Source organism: Bombus flavifrons, chromosome 12 (genome assembly GCF_040668555.2).
Source record: "Bombus flavifrons isolate JBK064 chromosome 12, iyBomFlav1_principal, whole genome shotgun sequence".
Classification (NCBI taxonomy): Eukaryota; Metazoa; Arthropoda; class Insecta; order Hymenoptera; family Apidae; genus Bombus; species Bombus flavifrons.
The window spans coordinates 4203651-4228061 of record NC_138453.1 but is presented as its reverse complement, the minus strand read 5'-3'; the positions used below and the strand labels follow the sequence as shown (position 1 = coordinate 4228061).

Below are 24411 nucleotides of genomic sequence, written 5' to 3'. Positions count from 1 at the left end.
TTCTTTTATCGTATTCTACCTTACTCTATCTCTTGAATTCAAGACACTTTAGAGACTAATTAGTGGAAGAAACGCCGCCTGAAATACTGAAATACTTTCTTAACAAGATCGCTCGCTATCGAGGAACTATTCCGCCCTGTTCCGTTGATCTCGCGACGTTTTTTTAAGCCCTTTCCACCTTCACCCACAGTTTCGCTTCGTATATCGATCCACGAATTGACTCGTTTGTCTATCGTTAGCTTTCCGGTAGCGGGATCGTTCGTTAGAAGACCAGAAGTGACGTTAGTTATTGACGAAACCGGGATAAATCAAAATTCCTGCAGCGGAAAAAGTATTCCGGTTTCGCTCCGCTGGTCCTTTCGCAGATGATAATTGTAGCAAACAAGCAAGATGTTGTTCGGATTGATCGTGTTCTCCCTGGTTTACCGAGGAGAATAAAAGGAGATGAAAGAAAATGGCCTTGCACAGCACATCTATTATGATGGTAAGCTTACACAACGTGAAATAGTTTCTAAATCTCGCAAATAATAGTTCAAGACGATTAATTTGAAAAAAGTTATTTAAAAGCGACGCGGCTCTGTTATGTTAAACAATGGGGCAAGATTTTTCGCCGAGTCTTGAGAATAAAATAAAATCTGTCAGACACGTTCCGCTGAATTCTTAATCAGCTATATCGAACACGAAGTTTCTTCGGTGGAAATGTTTCAGTAAATATGTATACCACGATGATTAAATTATCAAACAGGATCTATTAATAGGATTTCGTTGTCGATGGCCAGGCAATAATCCAATTACAGTGGAAAATGACAAAATTGCTTTATTTCATAAAGCCGCGGAAATTGATCATTTTTCGAAGTATTCCCGTGAGAATGATTGTAACGCGCGTGGAAAAGGCATAAATTATTCAGCAAACGACGATATATGTAGACGCACCGTATAATGATTTATGTGGGAGCTGTGTCGATGACCGTGGTGTTGAGGAGATGTTGTTAGAAGCGGTTGCTGAGAAGCCTGAGCGACCTGGACCGCCTGTGCAGCCTGTGCCTGAGCCGCCTGCGCGGCCTGAAGTAGTTGCTGAGGCTGCATCGCGCTCAGAAGTTGCTGGCTGGCCGAACTGTTGCTTAGAAGGTGAGGCAAGGCAGCGGGACTTAACCCTAATCCTGATGCTAAGCTGGGACTTGTTGGAACTGTCACGCGGAGAAAGAAAATCACGATCCAATCGTATTTAATTTTCAGTCCTCTCGTTTTATTCATCGAATTTTTCTATAATTACTTTCATATCATTTTTGGGGAATTTATTTTATACAGTGACCGAAAAAGATTATTTTTGACCTTTTAATATTAGAACTATTAGAACAGTTAAAATATAAAGGAATCAGAATTTTTCACAAAAAACATCGTTATTTTGATCATTGCATTCTTTTGCAATTAGTTCTGTACTAAATTTACTCACAAAAATTTTATAAATTTACAATGGTGCATTATTAGAGAATACCAATATGTAGCGTAGTTTGTTACGGAACACCAGAATATTTCTTTCATAAGATGTTCAAAGAAGTAAATCTAAATTCGAAAAATCAAAATCTACTAATTTAAACTGTTTTATCCTTATCAACTTTTAACATACCGTGACTACAATAGTTTCCAATTAAAAGACAATCAGGTCAATAGATAAACCAATTCGTATCTTTTACGAAAAAAAATTGTGCAAACTGGCTTTACCTGTAAATTCACCGTTGCTGGTCGGCGTGTTCAGCATATTCTGTGGCTGAGCGATGGATTGAAGATTCGCCAGAGTAGTAGACACGACCTGACCGTTGCTCAGCGCCAAGTTCACCATCTGATTATTCGTGACGTGGCTGACAGGTATAGTGAGGATAGTTTGTGTAGCGATTCCTGCAAAAATAATAAATAGAGAAAGAAAGATTAATCCCGTAGGTTCCATCACGAGGTTAACAATGACACCACAACGGGTTAAGAGAAGCTAGCTTGATAATTCTATCTGTGGCCTATCCTCGTATGAACGTGTCTCGAATCAATAGATACTTCATTTCCATTATGAACGTAGTCCACGCGTCGTTGATCCAGGAAGGGTAGTAAAGTTATCAGAGTCTCATAGAGGGATTATTAGGCAACCCATAGGGCAGGTAACCTCGCAGACCGGCGTAGTTGGCAAACTATTATCGTCATCTTAATAGTGGGTACAGGTACTGGCACTGGACTAGGCTGCGAGAAGGACGCCTAATCATACTTAGAATAGTTTCGGGATTACCTCCAGCTCCGCTAATCTGATTACTCTGTACACGCGCTTAATATGATTACTGATCATGAGTACGTACCCGTGTTGGTACCTATAGCTAAGCTAAGCAAATCCCGTATTCCGAACAGCCATAAAAGTTTCGCGTTCTGAGGTAAGGTCAACTGACAATCCGATTAACGTTTAGTTCCGTTCCGCGATATTCCACGATAATATTCCGAAGAACGTTCTTTTATTTCCGAGTATCATCATTATGTATGCTGCTCGGGTGTCTGTCATTTCTGTTTCTTTTGCCTTTTATATACGATAAAAATGGGCTTTTGCGAATATAGGGAAAAATCTCATTTGAATTTCGTATAAACTGTTGCTGTTATCAAGCTTTCTGGTAGACTAAGACGAGGTTAAAGGGAATATGGAACTTATGGTTTAAAAAGAAGAGAGATATGGTGGTTGAAACAAAAGCTGGATTCAGGAGTAGTTCGTTACAAACATACAATACGACTACAACATTGTAAATAATATAACGTACATTAAGATTTTTAATGTACTATAAGAATCAGATTAAGGCAAACATAATTCATATTTTAAAAAAGAATTCGTGGTTTGATGGAAGCAATAAACCACTTCAACATGTGGTTTATTAAAATCATATATCGCATTATGATATACATATATTAAAATTCTCAGTCGGTTGCTCTATTGAGACAAAGATAAATTGAATATTCTGATAATAAGACAATTTGTCGATTGAAATAAACCGAGTTTAACCCTCTCGCTTCGGGTGCTGCTTATAGGCGGCAACCACGCGACGATCGGCACCCCATATATCCGGCATACACCAGTGCCATCTGTAGTCAATAATATACTTTTTCGTTACCGGCAGAAGCCTTTTCACATTAAAGATGTAAATTATACTTATCATATTGGAGCAAAGATTGCTTTATTAGTGTTTTATTCATCACAGTTGTTATTTAAGACTTAGGGAAACATTTATACAGCATTCACGCCACTGTGCGCATTTGTGGCGCGTGCCTCCGTACAGGGAGAGCACTTAGGCGGACTGGACTGCCGAAGCGAAAGGGTTAAGGGTAGTTTATTGTAATCACAAAATTCGACTACGATTTTTCATCATAGATAATATAATGTACATATATTAAGATCCTTCGTAGACTGTTTTAATCTGATTAAGGGGAATATATTTCACCGTTTGGAAAAGGAAACTATAACATGCGGTGATTACAGCAAATCAAATTTAGGAATAGTTTGACATTCGAACATAGATATTGTAACGTAAGTACGTTAAGATTAGGTCGAATCACGATTTATAATCAGATCAAGACTTACACTCTTGACCCGAGTCTTTTTCAAGATTCTTCAATTTCTCGACGAAAATAGCCGACACATCTGACAACCCCTCGCGAGCTTATTCTTAAAAGAGTATTCTAAAGTATCCAATGTTATTTGCGTTGCCAATGATCTGTATCCTTATGACCTACTGCTAGGCGATTATAGAACGTTCGATCACTATTGCTTTCAATCGCGTTCCGATTATAAAATTATTCCTTCTAGATTCTCTTTTAGGATTCCGTCTAACATACTTTAAAGACAATTGACACAAAAGTTTAATGTGTCGACTGAGTCACTAAACAATGTAATACATATTTAATCGTTCTCTATTTTCCTCGTCGCTATATATTGGTATTTCTGAAGATCCTTTGATACAAAACTATATTAAACTGAAGAATATTATTATTCACATTGGCAGAATTAATTTCTAATGAATATTACAATTAACAGGTGACTCGATAGAGCTGCTAATCCCTGATTCTCAGGTTGAAGCGCAATATTATAGCGTATGTTATAAACCCAAGATGCTTCTTTCTATCAAATCGTCAATTGCGAATCAATCGAACGCAAGCCAGTTAACATCGATTGTACCGAAAAGCAGTGCAAACATTATTTGCCACCACGTAACTCGTCATCCTACCACGGACTGGTCCATATCCACGAACTTCAATCCACTTAGGCAGACTCGCAAAGTTTTCGTTGCCCCTCTTTACCCTCCCTTGTGCTAGTGTCTCATTTCCTTCCCTCTCGTACCAACCCTTGCATCCACCTGTCCCTTTTCGTTCCTCCTATGGTCCCAGTCCTCTTTCTCTCTCTCTCTCTCTCAATTGCCAGAATAGAAACTCAACTTGGTAGAAACGAAGTTAGCGCGAACCGCAATCGATATAATAGCGGCTGAATCCGCGGAGCTATGATGTCCAGCCAAGGGAGAGAGAGAGTGGTATTAGGGTTAGGGTAGGAAGGAACGGACACGAGTAAGGCGAGGGGTGGTTATTCGTGGGTCTAGAAAGGGGTAGTGAGACGTTAATTATACATTGAAATTAGTTGCAGAGTTTGCCCTCTGCTCGCCAGGCCAGTCGAGGACCACTAAGTATGGACGACGGGGCGAGCCTTAGTCCGAGCCTTGGTCAGAGATAGTCGATATGATATTATATATTATATGTATATATACGTATACATATATATAATATATGTACACACATATATATAATATATATACACACATATATATACATCGGCACATCTTGATTGCACAACATTATGCGCCGGCACATCGTGCAGATTTCACGATGAGACCACTCGGACTGATTTATGCCCTGAAATTTGAAGGTACTTAGTGCGAGGGTTATTGTTGGAGATTTCTTGTTGGTTTACTGATAGCTACGGGATACAGGGCATCTCCTCTTTCCTCGCGGATCCTTTGTCAGACAGTCTCCTCTCTTACTCTGCCTCCTGGGTGCCGTTTAATTAAATTTCACAGGTGAGGCTGCGATTAGCCGCCTCGAATGTTTTCGGGATCTCGACAGCTGGACTTGTTGAGAGGGTCTAATGCTTTACATGTTTGGAAAAAGGAATACACTGTGACGTGTGAAGAATTTTAGAATAATGTTATATTTGGTATACTGCGGGAAGATATTATGTATTATATGAGGAAAGTGTTTGAAATTAATACCGTGTAATTAGAATTCCTTAGAAGTCAGTCAAAAATTGTTGAGATACTTTCAATTCTGTATACTTGTTATTGAGTTTTAATAACCATTGATTAACGCATATAAAATGCAAAATATCTCGCAGGTGGCTTTTGAGGATTAAATATGATACGTAAAATAGGTCATTAACCATTAGTTCCTACTTGTATTAAACTTCTAATCCAGATCATTTGGATTTTCAATATCTAAATGTTTGTAAAGAATGTCTTAGAGGAAGATCTTAAAAGCAAAATTCTATAACTCTTTCCCTATCAATTTCTTCGTCTAATATTCTAATGTTTATTCCAAATCCCGAAGTATTCTACACATTTACGATAAAAGTTTATCCAAAAAATGTTCCAAATTTCAGAATATTCGACAATAAAGTGAAATATACTTCTAACCAAATACTGAATCTACTTATTATTCCAAGCTAACACGATTCATTCTACGCATCTATTTCCTGTATAATAAATTCCCTATGAATCGTAATAGTAAAAGGGTTTGACGAACAATCGATTTGCGTGACACGTTGAACGTGGACGAGGTTTACTTCGAACTTCAGAAATGAGCCTCTAATGGGTGTCGTTGAATGCTCGTTTCGAGAGCTGAAAGGGTGCAAACACATAAGAAACGGAAGGCTTACCTTGCGACGTAGGGATAAGAAGCTGAGCCCCTTGAATGCCTTGAACCAATTGACCGGACGTTAGGATGAATTGAGGCATCGCGACCGGTTGCGGCTGAGATAATAGCTGAGGTAATGTCGCCATTGGCGTCGAACTCGGCGGCAGAAGATGAGGGGCAGCTGTCGTGTTCGAGGCTGTTGGTACTGTGCCACCTGAACATGAAAATTCATTCAATGAAAGGAAAATCTGACGATTTAATTAGCTAGCCCACCTCTTATAACACATTGTTAAGAATACTAAATTATTTCACTATTGGATGATGTGTTTTGCGAAATTAAAATCCATTTTCAGGTTTGTATCTCTTCAAGTACAACAAAAGGTAAATATTTAAAAAACTACCTACATTTTAATAATGCAAATAATATAAATATAATCGAGGAGAACACCATGGTTAAATAAATATAAATTTCACGACAAAAATTCTACAACTGAGCAGTTGAAATGGTAAATGATATAAGTATTAGAAAAATAAAGAAGGGGGATGTTTAGTGAGGGGGGATGTTACTTATATAGAGAGTATGGCGAGAGAACTTACAATGTGCTAAAACAATTTGTGAGGAAGTTATTTGAATAATTGAAGCATTGTAAAAGAGTGTCAAGTTTTTCTATATGTCAGTTTGTCAAACCATGCAATGTCTGTTTCTATCCCTACCGGAGGAGCTGACAGTGAGATTCAGGGGCGTGTTGATGAGCTGATTGTTAGTCAATCCCGCTGTCATTCCCTGGAGACCCGCAGCTAGCGACGCGACTTGCGGTAGGTTTTGTAGATTCGCTAGGTTCTGAAGATTCTGTAGGGTCACCATACCTGCCACTGATGGGACAATAAAAACATAATGAATATAGTAAATTCATTCTATTTAATTGAAAATGTCTCGTATAATATAAATATAATATATTTATAAAAGGTGTCTACAAATGTTCAAATATTTTCGTAAATCTATATATGCGGGATATTTGCAAAATCGTGGTACAATGGGGAAGAAGGGGATTCCTCATATAAAAATAAGCCAAACATATAGAATAAAATGTTTCTATATGACGCTACGTTTTCGAGAATCTGGAGTTTGAATGTTCGTTGAGTACGCATGCACTCAACTAACCGCAGTCTGTTTAGTTCACCCTATCTGGCTATCTATCGTTACTTCTATTTATAAACCATATCAGTCAAAATCTGGTATAATTGTAAATAATGCATTTAATTTCGATGAAGTACTTATTTTGTGTTCTGTGTAAAATAAAAATAAGAAATCTGATATCCATTATTTAGATAGATTTCATAATTTCAGCGTTAAGTACGATAGAAAGACACAATTATTTTATCCAATTAATAAATCAGATCCCGACTTACTCGTCCCATTAAGATGCGCTTGTGCCACGGCCGCACGTTTCGCTTGATGCAGATTTTCAGGTGACGGACTATTCTTCCGCGAGTTCTTCATTTCATCCATCATCATCTGATGTTCATGGAGCGAGCCGGTCGCGGCCGCCACCGGTTCAGGGCTACCAACACTACTCCTGTCGCTGTCCTGTAACAAACATGCGTTCAAATGGTAAGTTACGAAGATTTACATAATTACAGTTTATGTTAATCGTACTCTATTAAACTCTACGCTTTTATGGTTGGGAATGGACACAGAAATAAAATGAAAGAAATGGGACGCTGTATCATAAAATGAGGCTTTGTTTCCATTCCCCCTCCCCTTTTTTTTGTCAAATTTATCGAAAGCCAGAAAAAAGTAGCCGCCGGGAAAAAATATTAATTACGATTGAAGAGGTACCGGTGGAAACACAGCCGAAAAGTCCAACTGCGGAGCAGCGCGCTCTGTCAGCGGCGAAAATAGCGATACTTTATTTCGTTTATTACGCCGCGTTTGAAACCCCTTCGCATTTGTACCGTATTGATAACAATTATAAAATATTCGACCACCGCCGGTGGAAACAAAGTGCTTTCGACTATATGTGTCATCGCAAATTTTCCTGCGCGCCTTTCAAGCTTCCCAGGTAATTTTTTGTTGTCAATGTTGCCAAAATATTAATGGCCCTCGTTAAGAGAATTGATATCGTTAATATCATACTCTGACTTCTTCACACGTCCGCTTAATCGAATCGTAAAGCATTCTTTTACATATTTTCAAATCTTTATTGCAAATTATAAATCAATATACCCTGGTGATCGAAATGAAGAGATCTGCGAAGAAACACTGCAGACATTTAGCGCTAAAATTATCGAACCTTGTACCCAAACAGCACTCGTACGAAAATATACATAATGCAAGTGAAACGACACCTTCTTTGTCAGACGATCGTAGTTCAATGACAAAAATTCGTATGCTCTGTCTCGACGATACTGTGAGACAGGGTAAACTGTTAACGTTAGAATTAACAAGATACGAATGGATCGACAGAAATGATTTGAATCACAATCATCAAAGTAATAACGAAATATAAAAATATTGGTGATTAAAGTGTAAAATTCGTATCAAAGAAACTAACATGAGAGGTATACGATAAAATACATAGTGAGAGGAAAAAAATGAGCTTTCATCTATTTACTTTATCAACGTCATTCAAATATAAAAACAAATGCATCGTAATAAATATATAAAATTGTTATCAAAACTATGATTTCGCCATATTAATTATTCTGCAAGTCCTAATGTTAAAGAGTTAGAAGTAGAATGAGAAGTGTTTCAATGGCATCCGATGCAATAGCTCGCTAGCTGCTTTACGATTATAATTTCTAGTAGTACGTAGTAAGGAGATTGAACGTAAACTAGTAGCACAATTACCGTGCCGATAAAACTTGAAGAGGGCTTGAAGTAGCAACGTTATTTGAAGAGAGTTCGCTTGATACTGTGTCTGATTATTTCACGAAGGTCAGGTAAGCCCCGACAAACTTTCAACTTTCTACCTGTTTAAGGACAACGTGGACGCGATCGCCGGACCCAACCTACCCCAAGGGGATTCGATAAACGTCCCAACTTTCGATGACGCTCGCCGAGTATCCAGGAATACGTCCAACTTTTTAAATTATCGATCCCCCCGCATTCTGCTGATATAATTAATTCCTGTTGCGTAAGCAGCTTGACATACTAGGAGCAACTTTCGAATGCAAGAATATGATGTATACTTTTATTTTTTCCTTTCACATCAATTTTTTATCGTTTACCGCCAATATAGAAAAAGTAAATGCACCTAATTTTAATTATTGAAATTGAAGTTTTCGATTGAACAGTGATTGACATTTTTGTGTTTAATTAGTTTTAGAGAAAAATATTGTGTATTGGTAAAATGCAATTGCGGAATAACACAGTGCAAAAACAAATCCCATGTTTCTCTATCGTTAAAGTATTTCGTGAATTTATGGAAAATATAAAAAGGATATTTTCAAAACATTAAGGCTTTTTGTTTGTTGAGATATAAGTGAGATTCGGACATAAAAATTAGAAGATCACAGTAGGGTTACAAAAATACACATGATATAATTTACCCCTAGAAAAATAACTAATTCATACATTTAGAAAATTTCAAAGGCTTTTTCATTAGAGACTAGAAAAATTATCTTGTATTGTAATTACATTTAAACATGATATATATATAATAAATTGTATACAATATATATTTATAACAAATAAAAAAAAAGATTTAGAAATTCTCTTATTGTTCAATTAAATTTCCAGCCCCAAAGAAACTTATTGCCAAACATTAATCCGACATTGTAATCGATTGCATACATCACCGTCGTGTGGTGACGTGGCTTTCCAGCCATTAAAAAACTAAAAGCTAAAAAATCGAGGACGGGCAAGTCGTGCATTTTACCTTTTCATCATCCCTTTGCACCGTGTCTGATTTTTTTTTCTCTCCTTGCTAGTCGAAATCAATCGAACGGGTACGCAAAGGTTTTAGCACGGGCTCGCAATCATTCTCGCCAAAATGCTCAATTATACGCGCGTGGTTCGTTAACGTACCACGCTTTTTATTGCGGCGGCACGTTTAACGCTGAAAATTGATTAATAATCATTCACGGTCCAACTGGCCGACGTTAAAATGCTTCGCTACGAAATAATGGTGGTAGACATACACACCGTTCGATAGGGTATAAGGGGGTTGGAGGCAGGGCTGGCGGTGAAAAAAAAGGGAACAATGAAACCCGTACGCGGGCGACGAATCATCGACGAAGAGAAAAATCAGCGAGACGAAGTCGACCGTTCGTCCGATATACACTTTGTGTCCCGTGTGTTGAACGTGCGAAACGCGACAAAGGTTTGCCGATTTCTCGAATCGAACTCGCGAGTTTATAATATTTCCCGCGATGTATCCACCAACGATTCTTTGTGAGCGCGACGATTCTTTCGCGAAATGAAGCTCGTTAACGAAATTCTCTCGCGATAATACGATTTTCGCGCGTGTGTCCAACAGAGAGAGAAAGTGAGTGAGTGAGTGAGTGAGCGAATGAGTGAGTGAGTGAGTGAATGAGTGAGTGAGAGAGAGAGAGAGAGAGAGAATGTAGGAAACAGAAAACCACCAACGTAGAAAAATTGCACATTGCGACACATACTCCCGTTCTCTCATTCTCTGTGTGAGTACACGCGTACGTGTATTACAAATCGACGAGATATTATATAAACATAAATAATTCGCGTTGCGAAATTTTTCTATTGTGCACCTGACGATATTCCAAATTAACAAGCCGACGAGACGCGATATAGGCACTACCACCACTGGGGGTTGGTTCAATCAGCGCTGTACAACGATATATTGGCAATCAAGCCGGTGAATATTTTTTATACCGCTGCCCCTGTACGATTACAAAGCTGCACAAAGGCTCGGTACGGATTGTCAATTTTCTTAAAATACCACCGGCGAATGTACAATCTCGCGAATACCCACGTTTCAATGCACGAAGGGTGAAGATTGGAATTTGTTGCAATTATTCCCTACCGGATTTTGCATTACCTGTGCATTCGCCTCTGTTTTCATCCTAACATATTACCGATACGATATATTACAGGCGACACTTTGCACTAACGACTGGTAACTTTATCTTTGTGTTCTTTATTCGTGTCTTTGACGCGTTCCGCGTTCAGGATAGACTTCTCCTTATTTTGCTTTGTGAGACAACTACATTACAATTATTCATTACGGAAGAAGTGTGGAGTTTTGGGAAATTCTATCTACAGAAATTTAATCCATTTATTTATTCCATCAATAAGTATATCTATTTATTCTGTTAATTCCGGCAAGCCATCGCTATTATCACGTCATGTTCCTTTTTCTTTTTTTTTTTTTTTATTATTGTATTAAGACTCTCGTTATGATTAACTAGGACAAGATATAAATTTTATCAATTCTGTACAGAAAAATATGAAAATCACTCGTGGCCGAGGGTTCAATGTCCAACTTAGCTCTAAAGAATATCAATTTTGATAAAACCTTCAAATCTATCACTCAGCAATATTTGCCTATTCTCTCTCGAGAAATATGAATCGAACGAGGGTTGAACGGGGTAAAGGGAGCAAAAAGGTAAAGAAAAGAGAGAAACTGGCGTGTATTAATCATTCGTCCCCGTATCCCCGGCTCGTTCGTGCCGTGCGATATATAATTCATGCATATTTACGGGATGCCGGAGGAATAATTAACGAACGGCAGCGCATTAAGGCGCGTCCTGTGTATATATATGTACATCGCACGTACAGTCGGCTTCTTAGAAAGACAATCTAAATTATAATAAATCGATGGAGTACGCACGAGCCTCGATGCTTTCCACCCTCGTTTCTTCTCTCTTTCATCGTGTGTCGATGGTTGGTGGTTGTACAAAGTAATGTTACCCGGCGCGCGGCCTCTTTGCATAATGGCATGGAAATATGCCGGAACGTGTATCGCCATAGTTGGATACAGATTAAGCGTGTTAGAGCTTCGACACCCGGCTAATTCGCGAAAAAGGACTCTCTCCCCGGGGTGACACGATTCATGAATAAATTCGACCGAGCTTCTCTCTCGGACTCACGGTCAACCAGATAAACATGACTAGATATCAGACAGACGACGTTTACGGCGATTTTCAATCAGTGATAAAATTATTTTGCGAGAGAATTTTAAGTCAGGGGATTTAAATACGCGGATCTTTTTAAAGGTTTAAAATTCGTTTGTCTTCAGTTCGTGTGGCCTGAATGATGATACAGGCTTTTAGACGATCAGAGTTTTAAACGTGAAATCGGGGAATGAAGATTCTCACCGGTACAAGTGACAGGATTAGGTGAAAAAAAGAAATATATAACGATCCGGAATCCCGCGAATGGTGGAAGTTATCAAACGATTCGAATGCTCTCGCTGCCATTTTTCTATATAAAAGGGGTGAATATCCCTTTTCCGTGGCGCTGTAATTTCGAATTTTCGTCAAAGTCGTACAATGGAGAGCGGCGCTCGCGGCCGCATCGCCATTGGTATCGGGGCATTTCATTGCATAAAAAATAGATAAAGCCTGGTCGATAGGTAACGAACGAAAATAGGAGGCGCAGGAGCAACGGCGGTAGTTCAATTTTTTTTGTACGCAAATTCGTAAACGGCTATGGCCACCCCCATATTAAATGGACGAGGCGAGGGGGATTAGTTGAATGTACAGGCCCGGCCATTTTGCTTGTAAAAGTGCACTCCGATATATAGTAAGCCGTAGAAACGTATGTTTACGGGGTTTAGACATTTCGCATAAATTAATCAGCCGATCAACCCCCCTTACTCGATAGAAGCACACAAACGTTGCTTTTCTTCCTGTATCTGAGCCTTTATAATTTCTTCAACGGTTTTATTATGAGAAATATAAATCTCATCTGCATGCTTTGATCAACATGTTATTATATTTAATTTTTTCCTGAAGGTTGGAGATAAATATCGATCGTATTGTAAAGGTATAAGTATTTTTTATAGCGAAAGAGTGATCTTCTATGTACATACCTTTTTAAATCACGTGTGATCTTGTTTGGGTAATAAGCATGCTGATTATAGGGGATGCGGATCGAGAGTATGCACAGGTACTTGAAGTAAGAAGAAAATTCATGTAAACATAGGTACGCGGTCGCTTTGCATTTAAATGTAAATTTATACAACGAAAGGAAAAATTTTAGTATGCATGAAATGAATTTTAACCAATGTATCTACGACACTACGGTTTGTTCAAACCTTAACTGATAAGTTAGATTATCTCAACCTCGTGTTAAACACGCTTCTTAATTATTCACGACCTATTAAGGAATTTCTGTAATTCGATGCTAATATGTACACAAAAAACCAGATTTATTTCTAAATACATTTGAAAATCCTGGAATAGCATTTATTTTTAATAAGACTCTATTTTTTATGCATATTATAACTTTAAATTATTAACTTTATTAATAACTTTATTTTATACTATTATTAATAACTTTATTTTTTATTATTTACTTTAAATTATGCATACGTTTTTCAATAAAACTGATAGCCAAGTTAAATGGTATTCCTATTGATAATTGTTTAATTTTATCGAGTCTTGAAACAAATGTACTGAATAATTATACTAAAAGCTTTAAGCGGAGGTGCGAGTTTAAGGAGATGCTAGAATATTTATATTTCAATCTTGCTCATTATTTTAGTAAGCACGAAAGATTTGTAATGTCGTAAGAAGATGTTTAACATGAAATTGGAACGAAAGATCATGCATACCAACAAGAATTCTGTTCTATTTTGTTCAAACTTGAAGTACTTTTTAGCGTTAGGAAAATAAAATATTGGTTGAATGTGATCGGAAGAATGCATTTAAAAGGTCGTCATGTTTTTCTTCGTGAAGAATAGATATATTTTACTCTGCCAATCATTTAATAAATATTTTAGCCGCGCCGCCGGGAATTAATGTAACACACACTTGACTCTCCACTGGAACAACAAACAAATCATTTGGAAAAATTCTTGAAGCGGCAGCCGACTTCTCATGTGCATAATTCATAACTGCCTCTCACTGACTTCGTTACTGTTTCTAATTGTTGTCCATTCATTCCCGTATTTTGGTAGCTGTCTCTCAATTCCGTTAACAAGTTTGTCCTCTCCGTTCTAATTACCTCTGAGTAAACTCCTCGAATTTTGAGTGTCCTAAATATATAAATATTATCAGGACAAAAAAGTTCTTCGCATTCCGAAAATGGATTTACCAAATACCCACAATTGCATCAACTTCAATTATCATTATAGACCTGGCCATTCACTTCCCGCCGGGGTTTGTGTATCTACCATTATCAGATTTCGTTAAAGAGAAATGTAAAATTAAAATACGAAGAGGATTTCCAAGGTAATATAAAATAATTATTAATTTTTAAGAGTAGTAGCGGTATAAAGAGAATAAAAGTGGATATTAATTTGTATCGGCTGCGTGTTCTGCTTGCACGAAAATTTGCTTCAGAAAATTAATCAACTTTTTACGAAGTTTTGAATATTGCAATTTTATATATTACGGAAATTTGGTTCAGAGAAATTTATTTCGCACAAGTTTCCAAGTTTTTACAAAGTTCCGAAACTTCGGTGGTGAGTAAGTTAACAACAAAAATTTGCTTCGGAAAGCTAGCCAACTTTTTTACAATATAGTAAAATTTCACTGATAGGGTATTCAGAAAACCTTGAAATACTTTAGAAAACCTTCCAATTTTGCTACAAACTTCATTGATAAGTTGACCACAAAAATTTGCTTCAAAGAACTCAAATTTTCCACAAAGTTCCGGATTCCAAAGTTGCCACAAAGGAACAAAAATCCTACAAATTGTAAAACCTCACGAGCTGATTTTCCACAAAAATTTTCGACAGAAAACTCTAATTTCCGGGAGATTTAAAAACGTCAGTAGCAAGCTTGGAACAATGCTAAAACACACGAGGGTTACAAATACAAATTTCTGGAGAGCAACGCGTCCCCTATACAGCTAGGGTAGGAACACTGAAGTTGAAGGCCCCGCCGGTAAAATAAACTGAAATTTTCGAGTTATTGCAACTCCAATAAATCGAACCTAGGGGGGGGGGAAACATTCTCGTCGGCATGGCCGGGGATCCACGGCGAGACATAAATTCTCGGGACGGTTCGACAAAAAAGTCCCATTCCCCGATACAAAGAAACTAATCCGCGACCTTTCACACCTTCGAAACGGCTGGAAAGCAGCCCGATTTACACGAGCCACCCTTGCCTCTCCCTCTCTCATTCCTGTGACGCGCGCACCGGCGTCCAGAGCAATCGGAACAGTGACCATCAGCGACAATGCCCGACCGAACGAAATAATAACGCTTTAAATTTCGCGGGAAGGATCGTTCGTTGGTCGGTTCGAGCAGTAAAAAATCGTTAGCCGGCCCTCACGGACCATCTCGCTAATGCGAAAAACCGTGCTGCAGCGTTCTCCGCTCGACAGACAGAGAGAGAAGTATAGAGACGGGAAGAGAGGGACCACCACCCAGATCGGATCAGAGGGTGGACGGGGGTGTACGTGGACACGCGTGTGTCTATCCATACATGCATATATGTATCGAACAGTCACACATATATACAGGGTAACGTGGTGCAAAAAAAAAAACGCGAGCAGAAAAAGGGCGGCGTTGCGAGCTGGTTCAGTGGTGGGGTGGAAAAAAGAGGGTGGCACAGGATTGGGATACACGGTCGTTGGAAATGCAACAATAAACATTACTTATCGGCACGGGAGCCTTTAACAATGCGGATACGACGAGAGAAGCGGCTCGCGGCCGCGCAAAAGCGCAAGTTTTTTGCAATAAAGTCATTTCGAGGCATTTGAGTTATGGGTAATTCGTGTGGAACGCGCGAGCGACCGGTAACGCATATACAGAGACATAGGGGGACGTGATAGAGAAAGAGTACGAGAGAAAGATCGTATGGAAAGGGTGGGAGCGTGTGCGTGAGAGAGAAAGAGAACGGGAGATCAGGTCCCAGCGCCATTGATTAGTATTAATGACTTAGCTGCACTCATTTCGCCCGAATAAAAGTAATTGGATTTGGCTTCGACCCCGCGGACCGCGCCAGCGGTGCCTGGCGGCGTCGGTGGCGTCGGCGTCCGCGGTGGCGGCGGCGGCGGCGGTTCGTGGCGTCGGCGCAACGAAAACGGCGGCACGGCGTGTAAAAATACATTAATATCTGTTTGCGCTTAATAAACGATAGCCGCGCTGACTTCAGACTAATGGCCGTATTCCGGAATCGGTAATACGCGTTTTTATGTTTCTTTCTCTATACAACGGCACCCGCGGCACCGGCTTTCCCACGTACGCTTATATTCTCGCCAATCTTTCGTTACGATCGATTCTCCCTTTTGTCTACCTCTCTTTCTCGTTTCGCGGCTCTTTTTCTTCGTCGTTTGCTGCGATGTTTCTTTTTTTTACTCTAAAAGGCTTTCGCGAGCTAGCCCTGCTCGTTACACGCGGGGATTACTGCTTTCCGCTCGGATATCGTGCACGAGCCTCCAGTTTGCTCGACTTGGGGTTACTGAAAGGATTCTTGTTGCTTAACGTTGTGACGAGTGCCGGAGGTAGAAATAATTAAGAATGGTTGTTGCAGGATTGTAATATCTGTAAGCGAGGTATTGGAATAACATGTATATTAGCAAAACAGAATCTTGATCTTGGTTTCAGATGACTCTGAAGAAATCGAGACGATAATCAGTGGGATTGTAACAATTATAAAATAAGTGTATAAAATTAAAATATTAATTTTAAAGAAATCTAGATGGATTCTTTTGGGGATCAATGAAATATACAAGAGAAAAGACAAAAATTATTTCGTAAGGTACTATATAAGCAACATAGCTTACAAAAACAAATTTTGTAACCTATCTATTCATTCTCATCTCTCTGAACGTACAGAAATTCAATGGCGAAGATACAACGAATGCGGAACACAGGAATAAGCAAATAAACCGTGCGCCTCATTAGAAACCTTACCACTAAGGGGCAAAAAGAAAGGAAGAGTGGTGGAAGAACGAAAAAAAAAAAGAAGAAGAAACGAGAAGAAAAGCCCATTAACAAAGTCCGTATCACGACGTAACAGACCCACCAAGACACTTTTAACTCACCGCGTACCACGTCACAAGTACTCCATTGATCGGGATTAAGGATTATCCGTGGCCATCCAGAGCGAAGCGGTGCGAGGAAACGATGAATTTCCTCGACGACCGGGGTATCCTAACGGGGACGTGCTCCACGGGGGTTGCAATTATCACGTGGTCATTGCGAATCGTTGTTATCGGGCAGTTGGGATGAGGAGGACAGAGAGAAAGAGGGAGAAGAGGGAGCACGTGTGAGAAGGACGGGGATGAAAAGGGGCTAACCAGAGACGGAGAGAGCTGAAGGAAGATGGACAAACGAGAGAAAGAAAGAGGGAGAATCGACCGAACCCTCGGCACAAGGCTGCTTTGTCTGTAAGTGTAATTAGTCCAGGGTGGGGTTTCTCGTAAGAGAAAGTGAGATCGACAGAGACAGAGGAGGCTACGGGAAGGAGGGAAGAGAGGGGTAGAAGGAGGGAAAGGGTGGTTCATCCTGGTTTCTCTCCCTCGCCGCGCCACCATGCCCCACCACCGCCTTATTTATATGCAAATGAGCTTCATTTCGCGATATTAATGTTCCAGCCGAGTCGGCCTGGCCCGGCGCGAAAGGGTGCACAGGATACGCGGAAAAGGGTTCGCCCTCCTCCGTATATGTTTACGACCGTTGTGTTCACCAGTGCAACGCGCGATTTGCTCCGCTGAAAATTACGACGTCGATGGTCTAGATCGAAGGGTGAAATCATCGTGTCACTACTTTCGATTAGAAGAGGCAAGAAATTTTAAATTTTCTATAGATTTTTTTTAGAAGACTTTAACTTTAAGGAGTTCGCTATATTACAGGTACTACAGGTATGCAATTATGTTAACGTTGTACATATTGAGAAAGTATACAGTCAAGACGTAAACATAAGTTTGGTAATTTGTACTTATTAGTTAGAATGAATTTGTTTGAATATCTTGCATTTGCTTTTGAAATAAATAAATTATAGTTTGAGATTGTTAAATACAACTTTCTAAATCTTCTTTTTCATACAAAATTGTAATTACGGATTCTTTTCGTTTATGAAAAGAATAATGTCTCCAAAATATCTCGGAAGATAGTAGAGAACTTCATGTATAACTTAAGAGAGACGTGAATTGTATTAGGATAACATTCACTTCAAACAAGTTCAGATTTGCTGCTGAATAGTCTCGCTTCTTCTATGTCAGAAGATTACCAGAAAATATACGTAACATATAACTACTATCTCTTAGAAGCCAAAACAAATATGATTAAGGAATACAGAATATCTTGCCATAATATCACACAGTTAGATAAAAAGAAAGAATAGAAAAAGCATTGGAGACAACAATAGTACAAGTATCGGAATATTGAAAAAAGATACAGATAGTAACGAAATTTATTCGAAGATAGTGGAACATTATCAACGCGAAACGTCCCGAAAACTGGATACCACGGGACCACCGAGAATCCGTAATTTTCACTCGAGAATTCCCCCTAATCTGCACCGCTATCTGGCCAGAATTGTCGCTTATCAGCAACGTCCGATCCGGTTATGGTAATCGCGTAACCCCGAGAAAACGAACACTCTGCTGCGAAAACCCAAAGTTCCACCCCCTTTATACCCTGTATCAACTACAAATCAAAAAGGAAAAGAAAAAGGAAAAGAAAAGAAAAATAAGACGAAGGTTAAGAGGGGCAGTCTTCTCTCTTTTGGTCGAGGTACAACCAGGTATCGGGATAATGACCGATTTATCGCAACGAGCAGAGCATGGCAGCGGGTAGACAGACCCCCATCAAGGCCTCCACCGGGTTAAATTAACAACAGACAAGCCACTTGAAACATTACCGAGGCTTCCTAGGCGAAGCAAGTCGAGGGTGGGTTACTGCTGCTACCTTACTCAACATAAATTAGGGCCGATAGAAAGGGTAGATTGCAGAATGTTGAGTGTATAACGACCGACGGTGGCTTGTGTCTCGAGCATCCGCGGCTCGCGTCTTACTCTTGTAACACACGCGATCCCCGAAAAATCTACCCTTACCACACGCCACTGCATTCTAATACAGCCCATTCGGTGCATCAGGCTTAGGCAACTGTGCCACTCTCGTCACGTTTCAATGTGTCAATCTATCGTGTACCTTCAACTTGGAAATTTGAAATTCCAGCCTGCACTTTTTGACTGGTTTTCTATCACCTCTTTCAACGCTTTAATTACTTTTTATCGCCAACCTCCCGGGGTAACCTTTTAATGAATTTTATTAAATTTTCGATCATTTTATCTTTGGCACTTTTTTAATATTTTTGACTTCAGTACTCTTTTCTTATTGTTTTTAGATTTCTACAATGGCTATAAAAAATATCGTTTCATTTATTATCCTACATATTTACGTGCTAATTAATTTGACCATTGTATCTTTTATTACGTTTTTGTAATAGATTAGTACATTTTTTCTTGGTGAATTGGTAAGGTGAATGTATATGCCATTGAAGTACTAATAATACGCAGTGTAAAGTTTTAAGAATGGTATAAAATATCTCAAAAGGACATGCAGTGCGTGCATAGCATTATACATATAAACGTGCATATATGTACGAAAAGAAGCTATACTAAAAGACGCTAAATACGATATTCGATTTTACATGCTGCGAAGTAAAGATAAAAGTTCCAAAATCTTTCTTCGTCTTAAAGTATGAAAACTATATAAGAAGACAATAATAAATAAATTTTCTCAATTTCCTGAATTTGATGCCATTTTTGATATGACAGTTGAAAAGGGAAGCGATCAATTAGGACAAAATAGATGATAAGTTCACAAAGTGTTATAAAAAGTGTATTAAAAAGTATGTTATAACTAATCTCATGACGATCGGTATTCTTAAAACGTTCTGAGTAAACGGAAGTTTGTTCATATAGAGATAGCGTAGTGAATTTAGAAATTGGTTTCTTTTATTCTTTTATTAGCTCGAAAAATGACACATCTATTATTTAAACCGTAAAAGAGAAGAAATTGCCATATGATTGCCAACTTTTTATTCCAAACCAATTTCCGGAAAAATTCTGTCTACACGTGTCACTCCTCCAGTAGATGCAGACTATCATTTAAATACAATTTTAGCATTTAAATTTATGTTCTCTAATAATAGAATAGATCACCAGAATTTTATGATTATCAAATTCAGAGCTTGAGGTTGCTCGCGACGATATATTTTGCAATTTCGCAAAATCGAATGCCACATTCGTAAACAGACATTCTCTTTCCTTTCTCTGCGGCAATTACAACCTTACTTTAATTACAATTCGTAAAATCCAGCGGGGACAATACCGTTTCCCTGGGAGGCAGTATGGAAATCGCGAAGCGAACTTTATGTCAACCTTAGGCACGAGTAATACGATTCTATTAAAATGATTATAAAACCGGCGTCATTAACGCGGGAATTTATGAATATTTTAAACCGAGGCAAGACGATAAGACGATCGCTTCTTTTCTTCTTTTTCCTTTTTTTTCAAGTTCATCCTCCTCCACCGTTCTGTGTATTAAACTTTAATTTCCAGTTATCGCGCATGAAAATCGTTACGGTGAATGATGTTACTAGGTGGTAATATATAGGGTGTTGAAAAATTGTGCCACATTTATAGTATGATTCTAAACATCAAGCGATAAAGAAAATTTATGTACAAAAGTGTTGTTTGAAAATTACTTTTCAAATCGTGAACAATTCAATTTCCACATATTTGTGATTCTTCGTTTCGTGAACTGTTTGAATACTTCCGTGTCATTATACATACATTGTACAGCGGGTTACGAAAGAATCAGAACATTCCTAGCAACTTTTTATATATACATTTATATTATACAAACCATTTTGAAATTTCACTATATCGAGACAGGACTATCATAACTCTAATGGAACGGATTTCAAAATATATATAGAAGTTACATACAATATTTATTGGATGTATACATTTTGCAAGGATCGTCAAAGTATTTGAACAATCAATTATTCACTGCATTAATAAGCCACAAATTTAGCGAAACCAACTGGCACTAATTGTATGTTTATGCTGTATATTAGTTATTCATCAAGAGTATATCTGCAATAAATGTCTTGTACCCTCTATGTACATTTCTAGATTGGTTACAAATTTTACGAATATAATCATGTGCTTTATTACAATACTAAAGAAATTTCCAAACTTTTCCTGTAATGCACGTAATATATTCATAAAAGGATTCTGTGCCAAGCGTTCGGGTACTTTTTGTATAGGAAACGATACGTAGAACGAAAGAAAGAGAAAGACGAGAAGTAGAGGGGCATCGTTACCGGTAACGACTCCTCCGTAGGTAATGTTTCCCCGAGTCCCTTCGAAAAGCTTAATTACGGCGAGTCAGCGAAATAATTCGAAATAGGAGTAAACGTTTGTGCCCGTTGGTATTTGCATTTAATGGATATTAAAATGAATGACCATCGCTCATTACGAATGCCGCGGGGTGTTCGTGGTGAAATCGTGGGGTAATGAAGTCGCCGGGGCGAATCTTACTTGTAAATGGATCCTTCATTATATCCAGATATCGTTTCCGAGGAAATGCGTTCTAACGACTATTCGGACACGCCGCGTTCGAGAAATTGTAAGAAATCCCCGAGACCTCGCGATAATGCACCGAACTGTATCTTTCCTTCTCTTGGCTGCGTGTAATTACGTCCTGCATAAATTCCGGCGAAACGCTGTTTGCTCGTCTGATTGGGAAGGATCAAAACGAAGTTTCGGCGGAGCTTGCTGCTCCTAGCCAGAGGAAACTTTTAAATAACGCGGTTTTCACGGTTTACAGCAAAGTGGATGCGATTATTTTAAATGATTCAGGAGACGAAACGGATATGAAGAATTATTCAATCATGTAACGTTACGTTGTCAAATTAAACGGGAAAACCACTATCGTAGTCTGTATGCAATATTTTCTAAAATTTTGTTATTTTTTTTAATTCATAAATGTAATTGAAGACTGCACGGTCCTATTTTGAAGTGGATTTGATGTTTTAATCTATCCAGTTCTTGAAATTTTTGACATATAATGGCTGCAGAAAGTATTTGCACTTTACTGTCTAAAGAAGCATTTTCTTATCAAGTTTTACATTTCACGTACATACCATGAAATTTTTGTAGCTATACTACTAAATGATATGAATAAATGCTATAATAAATACAATAATATGCAAATAGTTTCTGTAGCCACGGTGTACGATATACTTCTTTGTATAGAAACTGCATTTGATTAATAATTAACAATCAAAGATACTGTTTACGACAAACGAAACCTTAATCAGCCAACAAGATTACAAATTTTACCACCTTAAGATTAATCTCACTCACTCTAATCATATAATCCTGTCAAATATCGCACACCAATTATCCCTAAAACAACGTGCAACAACTATTGATAGCGTCCGGTATATATACCATCTAGCTAAGAACGAGCCAACTATCCGGTACACGCGAGCGCCCTGTAATCAGCTCATCGGCAACGTTCAGAATATTCTTCGCAACAGACATCTTAATGCTCGCCAGTCGTAAACAGCGCGGACGTGACGTAAATCTATTCGCAGCGTGGTTGTTTGGCTCTCGGTCTTTGCCGGTTAAGAGGGGGCGGTCGGTTGAAGGCGAGTACAGCACGGTGTGAGCGAGGATGAAAGAGGAGCATGAGCTCGAGGAACACAAGGGAGAGCAAGAGAGAGTAAGATAGAAAAGCTGGCTGAGAAGGTGGTCGTGATGAGTGTGGTAGTGGTAGCTACGTTGGTAGGGGTGGTTGGGCGAGAGAATCGGAGGTGGGTCGACCGATGTATGAATATACATGACCTTACCATCAGCCCTTACACCGCAACGGGGCTCTGCTTACATTATTGTATATCTAATTCCGTGGATGGTTCTCAAAATTCGGTGTTTGTCGCGGCCAGGCCAGCGTCGCGACGCTTAACGTTGAAACGGCCACGTGGTCCGTTGAGAATCACTGCTGGCTCACGACATTATGCAGGCAGTCTACATATTATACATTCGGACTGGGATTCAATTAAGTTTGGTTAGACCACCCTCTACCCCCACACCGTCGCCCTTCCGCACCCCATGGTCCACCCAACCACCCACGACCTCCTCTTTCAACTTCGTGTTTCCCTCTTCTGCTTCCTTTCTCTCTCTTCTCCACCTTCTCTTACTCATTCACCCATCTTCTTCACCCACCCTCTTTGTCCAACCCATCCCTTTTTCGTCGACGACGACGCGCCACCGTAGAGGTGTTCTAAATCGTGTCTCGTTGAGACGATTCGTTCCGCGGTTTTCGTAACCGTTCCGGCCTCGTCTCGTTTGAATTATTGTGGTCTGCCGCCGCTCGATAGGCCTACCAGGTTTCAAGGGGAAATCGTGGCCTCGGCGGACCTCGTTTCGCCAACCGGGATACCGAATGTGGCAGCCGCGATTTGATCGGTCCGCTGAATTTTTGAAATCCACCCTCGGGATGCGGCGATTGAAACCGGTGAACCGCGGGGAATTAAAGTTGTATCGATCTTTATGGGATCGGTGATGTAATCGTTCTCGGTTTCCGCTATAATTGTACCCTGGGTAGATTGACTAAAAGTTTATAATGAGTCACTCGAATATAAGAACGTAAAATTTCGTGAATAATAAAAGTAGGAGTGTGAGTAGTTTTTATAAGTGAAAGTAGAATCGTCGAAGTAATACTTCTCAGCATATGTTCAAATATGGTTCGCACAGTCAGTTGTAGGATCTGAACGATACTCGACAATGGCTGAAATAATAATCGTCGAACAGCTGGTGGAAGGTTCGATGTCACGGCCGCCATGGATCCCCGTAACATGGACGAGCATGTTTGACATTCGGTGGACGTAACGAGCCACGGCAATGAGGTTAATTGAAATACGTCAAGTATGAGTTCGTGCTAGGGGATATTTGACCGAGCATGATAGTTAACCATCGTGTGTGTTAATGGCTTCAAAGATATTCCAGAAGACACGCCACACATTTAGCAAATATCTTTTTGAATTTAAGAATAAATTAATCCTCGACTGATAAGGTGTAAGTGAGATCGTTGATAAGAAAGCAAGAAATGAACAATTAATCAGCAAAGACTAATCTTACATCGTACAGACATCAAAGGTAACTACATAGTGAGAAGTACAACACTCTGTCATGAAAATGAAAAATGTATTTCTATCGGCTATTTAATTCTCACTGCACCAGTTAAGGGTTGAACGATCTACTTCCACTACTTTAAATACAAAAATAAAAATATTAATTCAATTCCACTAAAAATTTCCTAAATAGACGATCTTTAAAAAAACAATTTTCCAGAGAAAAGATCCCTTAATCGCGCCCAC

At 39.1% G+C, this 24411-nt stretch overlaps 1 protein-coding gene across 5 annotated transcripts in view; it reads right to left on the bottom strand.

Annotated features, from left to right (window-relative positions):
- Positions 1 to 24411, bottom strand: part of pdm3 (POU-domain protein pdm3) — a 211425-nt gene that overhangs the window by 18998 nt on the left and 168016 nt on the right. For all 5 annotated transcript variants that reach the window (XM_069125136.1, XM_069125138.1, XM_069125137.1 and 2 more), the window contains 5 exons: positions 7327 to 7504; positions 6631 to 6789; positions 5939 to 6130; positions 1723 to 1896; positions 934 to 1187 (listed from right to left, as the gene is read on the bottom strand). In XM_069125136.1, the coding sequence (XP_068981237.1) occupies positions 934 to 1187; positions 1723 to 1896; positions 5939 to 6130; positions 6631 to 6789; positions 7327 to 7504 (957 nt within the window). The remainder of the gene's footprint in view (positions 1 to 933; positions 1188 to 1722; positions 1897 to 5938; positions 6131 to 6630; positions 6790 to 7326; positions 7505 to 24411) is intronic.